Source organism: Artemia sp. Qi Xiang Cuo, chromosome 14, assembly GCF_049724085.1.
Source record: "Artemia sp. Qi Xiang Cuo chromosome 14, ASM4972408v1, whole genome shotgun sequence".
NCBI classification, from domain to species: domain Eukaryota; kingdom Metazoa; phylum Arthropoda; class Branchiopoda; order Anostraca; family Artemiidae; genus Artemia; species Artemia sp. Qi Xiang Cuo.
Genome location: NC_142807.1, coordinates 37,043,346 through 37,063,986, shown reverse-complemented (window position 1 = coordinate 37,063,986; position 20,641 = coordinate 37,043,346). Strand labels below are relative to the sequence as shown.

At 36.3% G+C, this 20,641-nt stretch overlaps 1 protein-coding gene across 3 annotated transcripts in view; it reads right to left on the bottom strand.

Moving 5' to 3' along the window:
- LOC148944419 (mitochondrial S-adenosylmethionine carrier protein) overlaps positions 1 to 20,641 on the bottom strand; it is a 177,131-nt gene that overhangs the window by 106,930 nt on the left and 49,560 nt on the right. For all 3 annotated transcript variants that reach the window (XR_016142803.1, XM_089099733.1, XM_089099732.1), the window contains exons 3-4: positions 6,510 to 6,619; positions 921 to 1,188 (exon numbers count right to left, since the gene is read on the bottom strand). Coding sequence is in view for 2 of the 3 variants with exons in the window: in XM_089099733.1 (XP_088955859.1) it covers positions 921 to 1,188; positions 6,510 to 6,619 (378 nt within the window). In the remaining variant the exon portion in view is untranslated. The remainder of the gene's footprint in view (positions 1 to 920; positions 1,189 to 6,509; positions 6,620 to 20,641) is intronic.

The following is a 20,641-nucleotide window of genomic DNA, read 5'->3' as shown; positions in this document are numbered from 1 at the left end:
GAAAAAAGTGTTTTAATTTAGGGATAATCCCTAAATTCTGGGATAGTATTTTATTTTACTTATAGGTTTTACATGGTACTTAAATGATAAATTTTCATCAATAATGATCCCAAAGTACTTGACGGAACTTGACCGCTTAACAATACCTTTAGGTGAAGCTACTTCAGTAATCTAAGGATAATAATTTGGAGACCGCGAAAAGATAACAAAATTTGACTTACTTATGTGTAGGTTGAGCCGGTTTACCTTCAATCATAGATATGCCTTAGTCATTGCTGCATTAATTGTAGAGGTAAGTAGTTTTTCAATTAAAGCAACACACATCAATGTTGCATCATCAGCAAATAAGGGTACAGTGATCCTAGGCCCAGAAAGTACAGGATAGACTAAATACCTCATTCTAGAAGTAGTTGCAACAGCATTTAGTAGACCATTAATAAAAATTAAAAAAGAGTAGGACCTAATACAGAGCCCTGGGGGACACCACATTTAACAAGACTTCTACTTGAAGAAAATCCAATAAGATGAACGTTCGGCTCCCTATTATGGAGGTTATCATGAAGCAAACAATTTTAAAACGCGGTAATAAGAATGATCTTGGAATTATTATCCATTATTCAAGGAATTCTTATAAAGTTGATCTCTTTTATTGTTAAGTCATGTCACATGTACGCTTGTTTACCTTAATTGCTTGTGAGGAATCAGATTAATCCTTTAAAGATGGGATTATAACAGTGAATTAAGTTTTTACGAGTTTTCTCAATATTTTTTTTTGTTTGTTTCGTTGTTGGTTTCACAAGTTTGCTTGTGCAGCAATTTCTTAATGACTACGTGACCCTTGTGTATTTCATTTCATAACAGTATGTTTCTTAGTTTTGTAAATAAGCTGAATTGAAATGCAAAAAGAAGATAATGCTCACCTGCTAGCGCTCCGCATATTCCAGCTTCCCAAGGATTTAATAATTGACCTTTCTTTGCGCCCCACTGCTGTTTCAAATATTCCCACAAGGGAAATTGAATTAACGAAAATGGAATTTCTCTAACCACTGTTGAAAGGTAGCCTCTATAGAATCCCATAGCCCCTTCGCCATAATAAGTACTTCGGATTATTGAAAGACTAGAATTGTGCTGGTATGCTTGTCTTCTCTGTTTTACGACTTCGACAGGAACACGCACTAGACAAGCTACCTGAAATCTGAAAATGAGTAAAATACCTAAGAGCATATTTGTCAATAAGATTTTAATCAAAACAGAATATAATTTGTTGAACTAATAGGCAGTGGACAAATAAAGCAATAATACCACAAGAAGTATAACTTAATAAATCAGACCTATTTCCTAGAGATCATCAGAAAAAAAAACAACTATACCAGTAAGCCTTGTCAGAGGGCTACCAGCATTAAAATGAACATTAAAAATATCTATCATAACTAAGATCGATATCACAGAATAAGGTCAATGGACTCCTTATCTTCCTACATGCAAGTTATTACCGTAAAATAAAAACTTGGTAAGTAAAATTGGCAAAATAAGGTACTCCATAGGAAATACAGGGTAAAATTTGTGTTTTAGAGTTGCCCTGTAGCTACAAGACCAGTTGAGCATTTCTTTTTAAGCATTTCTTACAGCTTTTAATGAAAATTAAAATGATTCTAATTTTCCTGGGCTTAAAAACGGTAATGCACCTTCATCTAGAGTTTCATCAATTTAATTAACTGTTTAGTTTATCCCTTTGTTGATCTTGTGCCTAGGGTAATATTACAACAATTAAACAGTTCCTAATTTCGGACATCCATATTGAAAAAAAACCCAACAAATTTACTATTATTTGGGAGTAAAATCATGTTAGTCATTTTTTTATATATTTAAACCTAATAAATGTTACACTGACAGCTTTGCGCATTTCAGTAGCCGTATTCAGCTACATTCCTCGTATCATATACATGTTATTTTTCATTTATTGGTAAAAGTACTGAACTTACTGTATTTGGGAGTAAAATCATGTTAGTCATTTTTTTCTACATTTAAACCTAATAAATATTACCCTGAGAGCTTTGCGCATTTCAGTAGCCGTATTCAGCTACATTCCTCGTATCATATACATGTTATTTTTCATTTATTGGTAAAAGTACCGAATACAAGTAAAAAAGAGGTTTGTAACAATAGATGACTTTGATTAACTAAGCACTGGATAGTAATAGCAGAACAATCACTTTTATAGTCATTAAGACTCTCTTCAACGGGATTTGCTTGCAAATCTAGCTCCTCTCATTCAGACTTAGATTCTGATTCAGGTACCTGTGCCTGTTCCGCCCCCCGCCCTCCCCCAACGAAAGTCTTGGATACGGCCCCGAGGATTATATATCAATTTCTACCTGAACCCTCCCATCATCTCTCCCTTAGAGCTAATTCTGTATTTATGTGAAGATTCTTTAAAAAAAACTGCTGAAACATAAGGGCCGTTAAACTTGAACAAGAATTTATTTTAGACACTGTAGTTAGTAAAAACTCATTCGGTAGCAATTGGTTGAAAACCAGGCTAAATTTTAGATACAGGCACTGGAACTTTCGATTTCCAATTGACTGAGCCCCCTCCAAGGCTTATTGGACCCCCCACCTTCCACATGAAGTGCCTCGGGGAAAAAATAAATAAAAGAATATTAATACATTGAACCCTAATGGGTCTGTACTACAGGTAAGGCAATACGATTGCCCGTGATTTAAACAGGAAAGTAGAAATTTCAATTTCCCTTCTAATGAAAATCCGGAATTATCCAAGGGTAAAATGGGAGGGAAAATTCCGTGGGATAAGATTCCAGAGGGAGGGGGGAGGTAAACGTCAGATCCCAGGGAAAAGATGGCATGAATACAAAATTTCTCTGATATGTGAAATTTCAAATAAAAATAAGGATGGTGATTCTGCCTTAGCCCTCCACATTGTTGAGAATCCAGATCATGTAGTTTTTTTTTTTTGATGAGGTGACTTTAATATTTGAAGCAAATGGCTTCCCACATTCTTTAAGAAGGCAATTAATATTTAAAAAAATCCATAAATAGAGACCTTGCTTTAAATAGAAATTCTGGAGATTATCCTATTAAACCAGTTTACAATGGCTTAAAATTAAAGGATTCAAATACCATTTTTCTTCAGTTTATATTAAGATCATCATAATAAGATCATCTGATCACACTTTTAATGAAAATTAGGTCAGTAGACAAACTAAGTCCATCACTAAGCAGAGAATTCTTGCCCAATATAAATGGTGAATACTCTTTCATTTATTCTGCCTTGGTTTTTTGGTTAGATTGATTCAGTCTTTCTTCTGCTCAGTTAGAGCTAATTCAAAAGGTAAGTTTTCCTTCTTTTTTTTGAGCACTGAAGACGGCTGGGCGTCCCAGACAAAATATCTGCCTTTATCATTTTCGCTTCTTTTTTGTCTGCTGGCGGACAATACCCCCATTTTTTTTCGGTTATTTAGTTTTATTATTTTTTTTCTTGTTTGTCATATGTATATGTCAATCCTAGTTGGAGCATTTTCTGTCTTTAACAGTTCACAGAACTAATGTAATTTTATTTCAGCTAATATTTCAACATTTAAAAACTGTAATTACCTGGACTATAATACACTTTATCATTCTGATAACAAGAGACCTAAGTCAGACAGACGGCCTTTTAAACCGGGGAACACAGCAATACACAAAACAAAATCATATTCAATCCTTTGTCTGCCAACCTCTTCGCGCTTTTGTGCTCTGAAAATTGCAAGGCGTCGTAAAATATGTCAGTAAAATATGTGAAATACCGGTAAAATACGTAAATTACGTAAAATAGGTGAAATACCAATTTTACGGGGTCCATAAAATTACGGTAAAATACGTAAAATACTCAATTTTACCGTGACCAATTTTACCAGTTACAACACTGCATGCACGTCTAAGAAGTATTTTTCAAGGAGTACTTTAAACTCTAATGGCATGTTCGACAACTGAGGGGAAGTAGTCACTCCACTCCTGTCCCAGTTAAAAGTAGGAACTGGACCTCAGTTATCCATAAAGAAAGTATTAAAGAGACGGGCAAAATATCTTGAGAAGGAGTTAAACCGTGATAAATTTGTATTAAGTGACGTGAACAATACATCGGCAATTTGGAAGTGAAGGACGATTTATTTTGCAAAAAAAGGTTCGAAATGTTACTGTATATATTACACAGATTGAAAACAATAAGTCACAGGTTATTATTGCATGGTAAATGAGATAAATTACATCAGATTACGAACATTATTTTCGATAAAGAGAAGTGCCTAGTGATTTTAGAAATTTTTAAATTGAATTCCATAATAAGAACTGACGTAAGAGTAACTGCAGTATCTACAGAGACAATGGATTCATTTCTGTAGGAAACAAATCACTACACATTTCATGATTGTTTATTAACGATATATGTGCAACAATGAAAACGCGGAAGTGGACTCAGCGTCCCGAAAAACAGAGAAAGAGAAAGAAAAAAAAAAAAAAAAAAAAAAACACCGAACAATAAAAAAGAAAACAAGGAACTGGATGTCAACTCTAATCCGGCTGTACGGGACTCCACAGACTTGGTAAACGATACAAATAAAAAAGAGAAAGATAACACCACCCTCTTACAACCAACTTAAAAATAAAACATATAACACCACACTTTTACAATCAACTCAAAAATATACCTGATTTCGAAGTATCAATGTTTATATATGTAAACAAAAAACTATAATAAGTAAAATTATCAATCGATATTTATAGATTTAACTTATCCTTTAAAAATTATCAACCACCAGACATTGAAAGGAGCCAAAGGGATGACAGCCCCATTCCACATCTGGAAGTGTATTCAATACTCATGAAGATGCAATCAGAGGGTTTAAGTCAGACTAAACAAAAGGCATGGCAGGGACCCTTATGTTGTAGGAAATCGGAGGTAATACGACAAAGTGCCAGATACAAAAGTAGGAGACTAGAAGACAGGGCCGTATCCAGGATTTTTGTTCAGGGGGGGTTTTTACTAATTTTTGACTCAGTTTTCGACTAATTTTACTGATTTTTACCTATGTTTTACTAATTTTCGACTTATTTTCGAGTCGGTCAAAAATTTCGGGGGGGGGAGGTTAAAACCGGGTAACCCCCCCCCCCTGGATACGGCCTTGCTAGAAGACAACTGAAAGTTCCTCATTCAGCCGTGCAAAAGTAAAGAAGCCCATGCAATAACAAAAACTAATCTGAGATTTAAAAGGGTTTAACAGCAGATGGAATTGCAAAGCTCATGACTAATCTTGTCTTGTCATGAAGAGATGCTATCCTTCGCAAATTTAACTCGAAAGTAGGCATTCAAATGGTAGAACAGTAAGAAATATATGATCATAGCAAAGGTGAAGAGAAGAAGCCATAAGACAGATCCGAGGAATGTGTGCTTCAGTTTACGGATTATGCCTATGTTCCTAGCAATTTTAGCTTTTATTAAGTTAACGTGCAATTTGTAAGACCTGCACCTACAAGACAGAGGTGACGAAATGGAGAAAAAAATTTTGGAATGTACATTTTATTGCATAAAAGAGATCATTAATATAATCAAAAAAGTATTAGACCCAGGACAGACCCTCGTAGAACTCCAAATTAAACTTCAGTTATCTAAAGGATTCTGACCAACAAGAATCTTCCGACGAAAAATACAGGAAATAAGAGTGAGCAGTTGCTCCTACACTAATGTGGTTAAGATTTCCATGAAGAATGTTGTAATTGAATAATCGAATCCCTTCTCTAAACCTGAAAACAAAGTAGCTGGGATAAGCCTAAAATCTAAGAATAAATAACCGAAGAATGTTCAGCTCGAAACCCAAACTGATTTTCATGAAGGAACATGATTTCATCAAGAAAACATGTGAATCTTAATAGCAGCTTTTGAAAACTTCAGTGATGGTAGCCTACTTAATAGACTAAGATATAATGTCATGAACTTCCTGCTCAAACAGCAGCAGAAAAAATACAGTTAGTGAAAGTTCACAAGATATATCTAGCATATACTGAATAAAATAATTTTTTTTGTACCTAGAAAAAAGACTTCTTGAAGAACTTGTAGGCAATAAGAGAATTCTGGTTATTTTACAGCAGAAGATTGAAGAAACTGTTTACCTTTGCTAAGGATTTGATTATTGTCTTTAATCGCCATCTTTCTTACAATTTAATTAATATAATTACAAACCATTGCTGCCTAAACTCAATTGTGTTTTTTCAAAAAATATTTTCCAAACTGTATGCCTATTGTTTACAGCTTGTGCTCGCAGTTAGTTTATTCGTAAAAAGGCTCTTTTTTTTGTTTAATTGCTTAACAACTTCGTTCATGTATTCATCATTGACACAATACAACCAAATAAAATATAGTCTACAGTATGTTCTTTCTGACGTCCCGCAGTTGTTTCTTCTATGGTTTGTTACTAATTTGGCAAAAAAGTAAAATAATCTAAAAAATCTGAACATACCACTTCCCCAGCTGCAGCTGCAATCATGTGGGAAAACGCTTGTGTCTTAATAATTTGATTCCCAGACATTGCACTCTTAACACCTTCATATGTGCAAAAAAATGCGCCAGCTAAAAAATACATTAATATATATATATACATATAAAATCTAACCTTTCGAAGTGAACCTAGCAAGAGCAGAATAGATACAGAATCAAAAAACCAGCCAGAGATATATGAAAGACAATTCACCAATTGGATTGAATAAGATTTCTTGCCTGGCAATAGACTCGCCATTCTGCAACTTCAATTTTCATTAGATATGCAGACAGGTGGTCTTAAATTAGACTGGGCGAAAATATCGATTGAGTGTTTTGAAATCAAGTTGTTACAAATTGGGCTTAAGGAAATATCTTCGGTGTCTCTATTTATAGCCAAATTTCTGTTTATATATATATATATATTTTTTATCTCAATTTGATTTCCTTAAGCCCAATTTGTAACAACTTAATTTCAAAAGACTCAATCAATATTTGCCGTCCAGTCTAATTTAAGACAACCTGTCCGCATATCTAATCAAAATCGAAGTTGCAGAATGGCCAAGTCTATTACCAGGCAAAATATACTTATTCAATCCAATTGGTGAATTTTCTTTCATTTATCTCTGGCTGGTTTTTTGATTCAGTATATATTCTGCTCTTGCTAGGCAAAAACTACTTAAAAAATATTTTTTTCAAAGAAAAGTAAAAAGCCATATTAAAGGTAAGACCAGAAGAAATGAAGTACTACAATAGTTCAAACTCAAAATGACCAAACATTACTATCAAAGAATAAATGAAACCAAAAACGGACAGAAATTAAAAGAAATGGTTATAATAATAATATAATGCAAAAACGTAGGCCAGAGTCTCTTACAAAACAGAAAAAAAAAAACAATACAAAAATTCAAATAAATCTTCTAAAGTTACTGAAGTCGTACATACGACTCTCGTATATCCTGTCAAATGGGTTCTTGAAAGAGCTGATGGAGGGTGCAACAACGGTTTCTTCGGGTAGGGAGTTCCAGGTGTCGACGAATCTGTTTCGAAAGGCCATTTTGCCTAAATCTTTGTAGAACCTTTCAGTCTTGAACTTTAAGGGATGGCCACGTAGATAATTTTCGTTAAAGACCAGGAGTGCTTCTCCGGGGACGTTGTCATAGCAGCCATGCCATAGCTTGTACATCTCGATCATATCACCCCTTAGAAATCTGTATGAGAGTGCTGGTAGGTGAACCAGACGAAGACGTTTTTCGTATGGGAGGTCCTTCAGACTTGGGGAGAACTTCGTCATCCGCCTTTAAACTGCTTTCAGTGCATCTATATCCTTGTTCAGGGATGGAAGAACTGTGCAATGACCATATTCGAGAATTGGGCGGACTAGCGACTTAATGAGGGTCGCGAGCTTTTCTATATCAAGACACTTAAATATTCTCCAGATCAGCGCTGATACCTACATAGCCTGTTTTATGGCTAATTCATAGTGATCTGAAAAGGTCAACTTTTTGTCAACCATGATACCCAAATCTCTTTTAACCGTGCTTTGAGCAAGTGGCGTAGGCCCAATGCTGTATGATGCAGATGAACATTCAGCTACGAGGGTCAAGTGGTGGCTTCTTGGGATATTAATTTCCATAAGCCAAGTATTCATCCAGGCACTAATACGGTCGAGATCTTGGAGTTTTGCAGAGTCTTCAGGTGACATGATCATACGATATAGCTTGGTGTCATCCACGTACAGCAGAATTGTTGAGTCAATATCATCAACTAGGTCGTTTATATAAAGGTTGAACAGAAGGGGACCTAGGATAGATCCCTGTGGGACACCACAGATAACGTCAAATTCTATTTGGCTTATCTAACCTTCTACAGCAATGACTTGCTTGCGCCCTGTTAGAAAGTTTGTTATCCAGGCAAATATTTGCCTCCCCATCCAGGCCATATTTTGCAAGCTTGAGAAGCAGACACTTGTGGGGCACTTTGTCAAAATCTTTCTGGAGATCCAAGTAGATAACATCTATTTCAAGTCCCTTATCAAGAGAGGTCGTCCACTGCGAAGAGCATCTTAATTTCTGCAGATCATTTTTTAAGAAAACCAAACTGTTTATCAGTAAGAATTCGTTTGCTTTTTAGATAGATGAGAACATGATCTGATATTATAGACTCAAGAAACTTACAGGGAATACTAGTGAGACTGATCGGACGGTAATTTGACTGAATCTCCCTTTTGCCAGATTTGAAGATATGTGACACGACTGCGCTCTTCCAGACACTTGGCAGTTCGCCTTTATCCAACGACTTCTGGAATATAATTGTTAACGGACGAGCGGTTAAGTCAGCTGTCTCTCTTAGAACCCTTGGATGCAGTTTATCCGGCCTAGGGATTTTTTCGTGTTTATAGCCTTCAGTTTCTTGAGTACTAAAGATTCAGTTATGCTGATACTAGATATCGGCTCGTGATCGTTTGTGCTGGTCGAGGGAATAGGTTCTTTAAGGTCTGGTTCTTAAGTAAACACTCGTGCAAATTGCTTGCCAAGAAGGTCTGCTTTGCCCTTTGGGTCTTCTATGAGGGTGTTCAGCTGCTTGTCAAAAAAAGGTGGAATTCCACCTCCGTTCTTACGCTTTGAGTTGACGTATTTCAAAAAGAATTTTGGGTTTTTCTTCAGGCTACTTGCCAGTCTCTGTTCCCTTTCATTTGCTTCAAAGCGGGTTGCTTTTCGAACTCTGTTCGAAGCCTTTCAATAGCCAGCCTTTTCCGAGTCAGCAGGAAGCTTATTTTTTAGTTTCAATTTCATTTTCTCCCAAGCTCCTTGTTTTTCTTTTATGAGGTTAGTTGTTTTGCTCGACAATGCTACCCACGAGTAACGTCTGATCAGCGGAATGTGTCGCCCTTCAGCTTCTTTTATGACCTACAGGAAAATGTCTTAGAGATTTTTAGGTGAGTCTTGGTCCTTGAACATTTCTTCCCAGTCAATATTTTGGAGGTCTTGTCTCATCGCTTGATAATTTCCCTTGTAATAGTTGCTCTTCGGCTGAGCTTGTGATTTCGCTTGTGGTTTGGCTTTGATGTCAAACGCTATCACGTCAAGATCAGATTTTCAAAATGGTGCTAGCACTTTAATATTCTCTACCATACCAATATCACTCACGAGGAGGAGTTCTAAGACGCTTGGTGTGTTGGTGCCACGCACTCTCGTGGCCTCATCTATTAGCTGTTCGAGAAAGTTTTCGTTAAAAGTTTCCATGTAGAGCCGTGTAGGTCCACGCGTCAAAGTGCCAGTGTAGCGTTGTTGCCAGTCAACCTTAGGTAAGTTGAAGTCACCGACAATTACAAGCCTCAGATCTTGCTCACTTGCTACCGAGGAAATTGTGGAGCATATTGCCTGGTCATTTTCCAAAGAGCTATTTGGACTTCGGTAGGTTACCCCTACAACAATGCTTTTGCCACTAGAGATAGTTAGCTTAGTCCAAAGACATTCGTCAGAGTAAGAATTTCTGAAGAAAACGCGCTGAGCTGAGAGTCCTTCAGAACAGTAGCATATTATTCCTCTACCACTTTCATCTTCCAGGGTTAAGGCAGTGGTAGTGTAGCCATCCAGTTTAAATTCGGCCAGTATCGGTAGGTATCTGCAATTTTTTGGCTTCGCTCCGATTATAGCATCAAGATCCGGGTTTTGCGTCCTGATTAATTCCTTTGTTCCTGAGAGTTTATTGAAAAGCGAGTCAGCGTTGAAGTAAATGTATTCGATAGTTGTTTTCTCAGTTTTTCTTTGGTTTCTCTGACGTCAGTTTAGTTGTATCTTTTCAGTAGGGTCTCCTGAGATTCTGGACTGTCCTTGTGGGTTTCTCAAGTGATTTTGCGAGTTTTCCAACCTTCTAGCCTGACGCTTTGCAGCTTGATTAGCTCTTTGCATTGGTGTAAGATCAGGGTTTATAAAAATGTTCGATTTCGTGAAGTTGTCAGTAGAATTTCTAAGGTTTCGGGCGCACTTTACTATCTTGTTTTGCTTTTCGAGGCAATCGGACAATTTTTTCTTGAGCTTGACCACCAATAGACGAGGCTTTCTGTCTTCTCTTTGGGCTCCTATTCTCAGCGTTCCGGATATGTCGTCAATTTGCAGTTCTGCACCAAGGTCATTTTATGCAATTAGTTTGATCACCGTCACTTTGTCAGGCACGGACTTTGATTATGGAAGTCCAAACACAACAAAGTTTTTTTCTCTTCCCTCAGTCTTCTGCTTTGAACAGGGCATCGGCACTGGATCAAGAGATAAGAAGCGTTTTTTGACTGGCTGCTGTTGTAATGAGAGCTTGGTTTACGGTTTTATAAGAGACAAGTACTACTCGTTGTAAGAATGTAGTTCCACCTGTTTGAAGGCTTTCCCTTAGCTTCAGCTGCAAGTAAGAGACACTTCTTTTGCAGCAGCTTTGGCACTCGTACTTGAAAAGGGTCGAATTCCAATCTTGCATCTTGATTGCATGGAAGAGATAAGCTTGGATTTCTCTACAAGCGGCATGCTCCAGCTCTCCACAAAAAAAGAACTATTAGCCGTAGCTTCCTCTCTAACCGGTGAGTGGCAGTAGCTGCACGGTTCGTCCGAAGTTTGGAAAGAGATTTCCGTCAATTGGGTTGGGTCGTTTTGGTCGTTGACTTAAATTTGATGCGTTCCGTGAGACAAGGGTAAGGGAACGGAAAGCTGATTTCCACGATGACCAGAGGAAGAGGCCACTACTGACCCCGCACGGGCTCTGGTGTTTACGAGCGAAAAGAAGGCGCAAGGTTTGCATTTCCAGTTCTGTGCAATCACTTTTGCGTCGGCAGACGGAATCTTCAGGCATTTCGTATGGAACTGTTTGTTGCAGGACTTACAGGACAGGTAAGGACAGGGAGTCGCCCTGTTTTGTATGAAGCTTATAGATGGTACAACTCATTACTCTCTTTGGAGCTTTTACGTCGATGAAAACGAGGGAAGCGTAGAGCCCTGATACCTATTCCCCGCAGTTTAAGAGTCAAAGGACCCAGCAGGTACCTCTACGGCCGTTGCAACAGGTGCCCTCCCCTGTTCTGCTCGTTTTCCTCCCAAGAAGAGCCTCAAATCCCGCTAATACATTAAAACACTGCCTTGACCGCTAGATGGCGCTCCGACGTAGGCCTTCATAGGAGAGGTGTATCATAGGTGAATGAAACAGGAGTGAAATCGATGGGAAAGTCTTGATTGAGAGTTCAGAGGAGACACTTCTCCTGTGATTTATTTATAATCTGGATTCCTGTAATTTCGCAACCTAACCTGTGTACAAAAACGTGAGTTTTTCACGTTTTTGATGACTTCTCTTATGAATTATTTATAATATTGATACCTGCAATTTTACAACCTAACCTGTGAACAAAATGTGAATAATTCCTGTCTTGGCTAGGACTTGTGGATTCATTGACTTAAGGTGACCCACTTATCAATTTAACTTTCTTAAAATAGTGAATATTTAATTTTTTGGCAACTGAATAGTAAACATTAAACCAGATTACTAGTACTTTTCTCGTTACTGTTGATTATTTTGAACTTATTGAGAAACAATTTCTAATTAGTGTTCAAATTTGTGAGTTTGAATAGCTCAAATGTTTGGAAAAAACGAGCCTCCAAAACAACCTCCTGATAGGGATATGAGTAAGTCACCATTTCAACCATCTTCAAAAGCCCTTGCTAGAAACCCCCCTACAACTGCGAATGTACCAGCGATCTCTCTGAAGAGTATTCTTACACAAAACATGGATACCCTCCAATGTCCATCACCCTCAACAACTGATACTGAAAAAGATGAAGAAGGCTTTAAGATAGTAAACTCGGCTAAGCGTAGAAGACAAAGAACAAAAAGTCCACCAGATTCAGCAATAATACATCAAACCGATACCACGAACAACTCTTCAAGAAATCCAGCCGATTCCCCGGTAATTATTCAACTAGTTCCCCAATCTGATAATTGCTTGTTTACCAACCGTGATCTACCAAAGTTGCGAGTGTCCCTCTTCAAGACCATTCGTTGCAACTTTAATATGAATATAAACAGATCAGGATCCCTAGATATCCTTTTGAACGATCCCACATCAGTGAAAAAGGTAATGGAGCTAAAAAGAGTTGAAAATGTTGTTGTCACAGCCCACCTGTGGTCCCCAAGCCCGATACAAACAAAGATAGTCCTCTACAATATCCCCAAATAGTTTCTATATTCAGACCTGATGGAAGTATTGATGAATGAAAAAGGTGAATTCATTCCGGTCTCTAGTTTCCATACCTTTGGTTGCGAAACCACTGAAACCACGAACTTTAAGACCGTGTTGTTTGAACTTCAAGGACAATTTAATATTGACAAAGTGTTCCTCTTTGGCCAACAACAATCTTTCAAGCCTTTCACAGAAAAGCCATTACAATGTACTAAATGTCTAAAGCTTGGGCACTCAGATAAATACTGTAGAGAGGATTCCAACATTTGTAAGATTTGCCTCGGCAAGGACCATAATGAGTCAAACTGTCAATTTGACCCAATATGTACTAATTGTAAGGGCAAACACCAGTCCCTAGATAAAGGAAACTGTCCGAAATACAAGCAAGGGGTAGAGATACTAAGAATGGCAAAAGAGCAATAACTTTCCATCCCTTTTGTAGTAATGCAAGTCCCAAGGACACCAAGAGTCCCCCGTCCCCCAACAGGCCTCAGGCAACCAACAGCCCCTGAACCACAAACAGGCCCCAGGCAACCAGCAGCCCCCAGGACACCAAGAGTTCCCAATGCTTCCCTTAGTGTTGAAAGATTTCAGAATAATCTCATCCGAGACAAAACTAATCCATGGTTCCCCTTGATAGCAAGTGCCCCCCAAAAAACCCTGAAGAACCCCCTTTCGGAAAATCCTACGCAAGGAAAGACATCAAGACCGACAAAGCTACCTGAAATTACTCCCCACAGATTTCACACAGTTTCTCCAAATGCTTTGGAAGATGAATCAAACGTGTACTTTAAATTAGCCAGCTTTACAGTTACCTTTATGCTCATCTCCCAATTAGAGTTACCCAATCAGTTGAAATACATTATTCTGAAGAATTTGGCAAAAACCCACTTTGGCGAGACCATAGTTTCCGAAGCAGAAATTCAAATTGAGAGTGTTTTAAGCCACCATAGGCTGACTGAGTCACAATCAGAACGCCTGACGACTATTTAATGTGTGACTTTTGGTTTTTAACTAATTTATCCCTTTCCAATAACATTGCTTTTAATTATCCCGATATAGATGATAATCAGCATGCCAACCCTATAAGCAGCCCCCTGGTACCTTAACAAATGCTAGCTGTAAATACCTTGATATTTTCGATTTTGCTACTAATGTGAAGACAAAACTAGTAAATAATAATTCCCTTGATGTTCTTTGTTTCAACATCAGAAGCATCCGGGATAAGTGGCCCAAGTTTAAAAATTTAATTTCAATTAATGCCCTTTTGTCTGCCCTTTTGATGTAATAGGATTAACAGAGACATGGCTTTCCGATAATGATGACACTAGTGATTTTTTACCCCCTGGTTACCAAATAATCCATATGCCAAGGAGATTGACAAAGTGTTCTGGTGGTATCTCACTTTACATCCGTTCGAATGTAAATTTTACCAGGCTATCAGAGTACGAATCTATTTTCTCTACACAACTAAATCTCAGATGTATTTATTCAATAATTGTAAACATAGTTATCAGCCAAAATTCCTATATACTCTCCTTATTTTATAAACCTCCTCCATTTCCGACCTCTTGTTTTTGTAATCTGTTTGATGATTTTTCTAATTTTATTAACCTACCCCATAAAAAGGCAATAGTTCTTGGGGACTTTAATTGCAACCTACTCAATGTTGGTAAAAATATTGAATCTGACACTTTTTTTGAATCGGTAACCGCGAGTGGTCTTCTACCCACAATTTTTTTCCCCAGTAGACTCGATCCTGTGAGATCAACTTCAACATTAATTGACAACATTTTTGTATCCACTTCCCTGGGAAATGACCTGTCCTCAAATATAGTATTTTCGGATCTGTCAGACCATTTTCCTATTTACTTGTCTCTACCTTCGCAACCACTACCTCTACGGTCTAGAACTAATATCCCAACACCTACTAGAAATTACAGTTCTGCAAATATAAACCATTTTATCGATTGCCTAAGAACCACTGACTGGTCCGATGTTTTAAATTGTCAAGAGGTAAATTGTGCCACAAATAGTTTTGCGCAAAGGCTTAGTGAGATTATCCATTCAACTTTTCCTATTCGTAAACCTAACCGGAAAAATATCCCTATTTGCCCCTGGATGTCACAAAGCCTCATTGTCTCCTCATATCGTAAAAACAAATTATATAAGTTAGCCTGTAAGACCCGTAGTGATATTGACCTATCTAATTATAAACATTATAAAAACTTATACACTAGACTTATCCGTGAAGCGAAGAAAAATTATTATTATACAAAAATTCTCAATTGCAAAGGAAATCTGAAAAAGATATGGTCCACCATTAATGATATACTTTCAAAAAATAGAAAATCAAAGTCTATACCTATTCGCCTTAAAGACACAAATGGTAGATTAATTGACCCTTTACATGCACCTGATGCATTTAATAATTATTTTTTGAATGTTCCTCATACTGACTCCCGCTCCTCCTCACAGGCTGTATTCCCTTGCTTCAATTTTAGATCCATGTTTTTCTGCCCAACTGATAGCAATGAGGTGCTTCAAATCATCGGTTCTCTCCCTAATAGTTTTACTACTGACTGTCTTGGATTAAGTAATAAGCTCCTGAAGACCATATCTCCTTTTGTTTACGAGCCCATCAAGCACATTGCCAACCTATCTTTAACCCATGGAGTTTTCCCTGATTTACTAAAGTCGGCCATTGTTATTCCAGTTCTTAAAAAGGGCGATCCAACTGAGATAGGTAATTATCGTCCAATCTCAATTCTTCCTGTTATATCCAAAGTGCTCGAGAGAATCATCTTCAGACGTCTGTCTCCTTTTCTGTTTGACAGTCAGCACTCCGTATCCTTGATTTCTCCTCACCAATATGGCTTTAGGCCGTAATTCTCAACTTCTCATGCTCTAATTGACGCCACAGAGTTCATACGCTCACAACTCGACCTTAAAAAAACTGTATTGGGCTTATTTTTGGATTTTTCTAAGGCCTTTGACATGGTCGATCATAGTATTTTAATAAGTAAATTAAATAGTTATGGTATTCGTGGTGTTCCTCTCTCTTGGTTTGATTCTTATCTATCTGGAAGGGTAAAGAGTGTGAGCCTGGGTGGAGTATCCTCTCAGCCCTTACCTGTTCGGAGGGGTGTCCCGCAAGGCTCCGTTCTAGGCCCTATTTTATTTCTCCTGTATATCAATGATCTTGTTATAGACCTGGGCCCTTCAGTGTATCCTGTATTATTTGCTGATGACAGCAACTTCTTCATCACTGGCACCAATCTACCATTGGCAATAACCTCTGCCCAATTCCTTCTGAACAGAGTCCAGGCGTGGTGCCTTACGAATAACATGACCATTAATAGCAAAAAAGTCAAATAGTGTTATTCAGAACCCCCTACAACAAAGACGTTATTCAACCTGCTCTTGGTCTCAGGTACTCCTCCGACATCCTCCCACAAGTGGAGGTTGCCAAGTTTCTTGGTGTATTTATTGACTCATGCTTGTCATTCTCTAATCATATTTCTTACATAACAGCAATAATTTTGAGACAAGTTGCTATGATTAACTGTGTGAATTATTTTTTTCCTCCTGACCTCCTAGTTACCCTCTATTATTCCTTTATTTTTCCTTACCTTTCTTATTGCGGATCAGTTTGGGGAAATACAAAACGGTCCTTCATTAAAAAACTCAAATTTGCCCAAAACCGCGCCATTAAAGCAGTTTTTCGGCTTCCTCGTCTATATCCAACTCGTGATTTGTATTCAGATTTTGGCATAGCTCCACTTGATCAAATCATACAAAAACTAAATTTATCGCTTGCTTACTCTGCTTTCCACAATAATCTTCCACCTCAACTCCTAACCTATTATAATATTAATAATTCGGAAGCCCACTGTCTCCGTTCATCCAATAGAGCCTTTAAAATTCCTAAATGCGTTTCTAGTGCTGCCCAGCAATCTCCCATATACAAATATATTATTCAATGGAACAAAATTCCCTCCAGTGTTGAACTAGCCACAAGTTTCTGCAAGTTGTATAAAAATGTAACAAAACTTGATAGTATAATTAAATATTTCCATTTTTAACAAATTTGCTCTAATTAGCCATGTTTTATTCTTCAAAATTTTTTTTTAAGTGTTACTTTAATTTTTTTTTCTTTTGGTCCTTAACAAGTTATCTTCTAGGATCTTTTTTGTTATTGATGTTTGTGTTATGTTTTTATTCGAATAAAATTGAATTGAAGAAAAGTGCTTAAACTTGTTATTCTTTAGCGTTGTAGAAATACTGGAAAATTTGGTTAATGGTGGGGATTTTAATTTTAAACAACAGAGAACAGTGTCCTGAGGACGTTTGTTTACTCTGGCATCAGATCTTCACTTTATTTGTAGGTAAATTTCACTGTTCAAAGACTCTGTATATATACAACATAAAATGAACGCACTCTAGAATCCGCTAATGAGAATTATTATAGATGACGCTGTTTTACTTCCAAGCATATTTGAATTGAATAGTTGCTGTCACAAATTGTCGCGGTTGCAGTCATAGTAGTAGTAGCAATACTGGTCCTGAACGTTACAAGTTAATACCCTTAGCCACTCCTATGATACTGCATAGGCCTATACACCCTTTTGATAGCCTGGGTGCACCTAGTGTCTTTTAATTTAGTTTAACATCCTCTTCAACATTCTCTGGAGTTTCACCTTAAAACCCTTAGGCTTTACTGACATGCCCAGGATCAAACAATACCCCAGACGGCTCGATTACCAAATACACATTCAATGATGCCATACCGGAGATTGACGATTTTCATAAAAAATTTTCCATCGCCCGAAGGGGAGTGCCTGTTATATTCCCTGTCGATGTTCAAATGTCGTAATGTCGTGGGTTGCAGTAATAGTTCATGTGCCCAAGTAATATGAATGAAAACATTTAAATTGAAAGTGTTTTTTTTTATGTTTAGTTTATATAAGGTGTATTATTATTATTTTTTATTTTTTTATCCTTTCCTTTTTTATTTTTTTATATCCACATATAGGTTAAATTAAAAGTTTCGCAGATTAGTCGTACTGATGGAAAACGACTTGGAATGGAGATTATTTTTTTTTGTTTTTTTAATTGTTATTTTTTTATTATGGTTTGCTGGTCTTTTGGGGCATGGTGTGGTTTCTCTTAACGTGGGATTAATATTTGACAATGGATAGAGATAATCGTAAAATTCCATCATGAAGGTTAAAAGAATTTGAGCGGAATTCTCTTTCATTTCAGTCAATTTTTCAAACTATTGTAGCTGGTGATGATGAAGATACTTCTAGTAATTTTGATATCCCAAAAAATCAATATATATTTATGAATGAGCTGGTAAGAAAAAAATGTAAATACAAGTAGGATGTCGTTTTGGAATTTCCGGGGTTGGAGGACTGCGCAGGATGTGATTGAAACTTTTTTGTCGTATTCAGATACAGATATATTAGGCCTATGTGAAACTTTTTTAGATGATTTTTCAATTGAAAATATAAATGTAAAAGATTACCAATTTTTTCACATCGGTCTGAAAAGACAAAAACAAGGGGGTCTAGGTGTTTTGATTAAAAATTGCATACCAGCACGTATAAGGATTGATTTTTTGCCAATGAATATTGAAATGATTTTTGAATCTTGTGTAGTTGAATGCTCTTTTCCAAATAATCGGAAGTTTTTAATTGCAGTTATTTACCGTACTCCGTCATCCAGCCAGATAGAATTTAAAAATCATTTTGAAAGTATGTTGGATAAATTAGCTAGTCTTAATACTCCTTATTTAGTTATGGGTGATTTTAATATTGATTTAATGAAACTCCTATCTGCAGATCAGAATAGAATAGATAGAAATATTTTGCAGTTTTTGGAGGGCCCACTATCTTATGGACTAAACCCCGTATGTTTTGTGCCCTCTAGAATAGCTGATACATCATTTTCACTTATTGATAATATTTTTTCACCTTATAGTGCTGTTAATACATTTATTATTCCTGATGATTCATCTGACCACTGTATAATTATGTCTGATTTTCTTATAAATTTCCCGCATAATAAAAAAAATCAAACCAAGCGTAGAGATTTTTCAGATAAAAATGTGTTAAGGTTAAAAGAAGGGCTTGGTGATGTTGATTGGAGTCCTGTAATTGATGAGAAGGATCCGAACCAATCATTAGATAAATTTTATTATATTATGAATGAAAAGCTTGATCTTTTTTGCCCATATAAGAGCCCGAGAGGAAAGAAACTTACCCCAAAAAAACCTTGGATAAATGAATCACTTTTGAGATCTATTAATGAGAAAAATCGTTTATATAAAATTAGAATAAAATATCCCACGGAAATAAATATCACGAGTTTTAAAAATTATAAGAATATGCTGGTAAGGATCCTTAGAGTAAGTGAAAAACTTTATTATGAAAAATATTTTCGAAATTCAGATTCCCCTAGAAAAACTTGGAGTTTGATTAATGATAAAATTGGAAGAAATAAAAAGTTGTTATACCCTGAAGTGTTATTTGATATTAATGGTAAAGAATTTAGAGGACCACAAGCTATTGCTAAGAAGTTTAGTGAATATTTTGCTAGTATTGGATCATCTGTTGTTTCAGGAGAAGTTGACCTTTCTTCCCCAAGGTCGCATAAAAAATATCTACCGCCCACTGAAGATACGAGCATATTTATGGCCCCGGTTACTTTTGCAGAATTTCAAAAGGTCATTAAGAATTTAAAAAATGGTAATTCATTGGGATATGATGAACTTTCAACTAATTTTCTAAAAAATATTGCAGGTGTAATTTTTGAACCATTGCTTCATATTTTAAATTTATGTATTTTCTCAGGTACATTTCCTAAAAGATGGAAAATTGCACGTGTAATACCATTGAATAAAAAAGGAGATAAATCTGATACAAATAATTATCGTCCTATTGCAATTTTATCACCATTGTCTAAAGTATTGGAAAAAATTTTAAAAGGAAGGATTACTAATTACCTAGATAAAATAATTTTTTTTACCAAATATCAGTTTGGATTTAGGGCAGGCCATTCGACGGAACAAGCAGTTGCATCTCTTTTGTTAGAAATAAATGATTGCTTAGATAGTAATTATCATGTATCTACTGTTTTTTATGATGTTAAAAAAGCATTTGATACTTTAAACCATGAAATTCTTTTTGATAAAATGGAAAATTCCGGTATAAGAGGGAAAGGACTAGAAATAATAAGCTCATACCTTTATGGACGTAAAATCGTGGTAGATGTTGATGGACATTTGTCTAGTTTAAATGATCTTGAAGATATTGGTGTCCCACAAGGATCGGTATTAGGTCCGCTTTTATTTTTGATGTATATTAATGATCTTCCACGATGTTTGCAGGGAAATAATGGTCTTGCAATTTTATTTGCAGATGACACAGCTATTTCTGTTAAAGCGAAGGATTCATCTACATTAATTCAAAATTTGTTTAACACTGTTAGTTCAGTTAATCGATGGTTTGTTTCTAATTATTTAGTACCGAATTTTAAGAAGACTGAATTTATGGTTTTTGGTCATTCAAAACGTGCTACTAAAAAAATTTCATGTCAGGAGCTTCAAGTTGTTGAGCATAAAATACGTAGAGTTCAATCGTATCGTTATTTAGGAGTTTTTATTGATCCCCTTTTGTCATTTCAAACTCATATTGATCATTTAAGGGTGAAACTTTCGCAAAATATTGGGTCTATGTATCGTTTGCAACATGTTTTTCCATTTTCAATTTTAAAAATAATTTATCATTCTTTGATTGCTCCTTATTTAAATTATTGCACAATTATTTATTTAAATACTTTTTGGACGCATATAAAACCCCTACAGATCCTTCAAAATAAAGCAGTGAGAATAC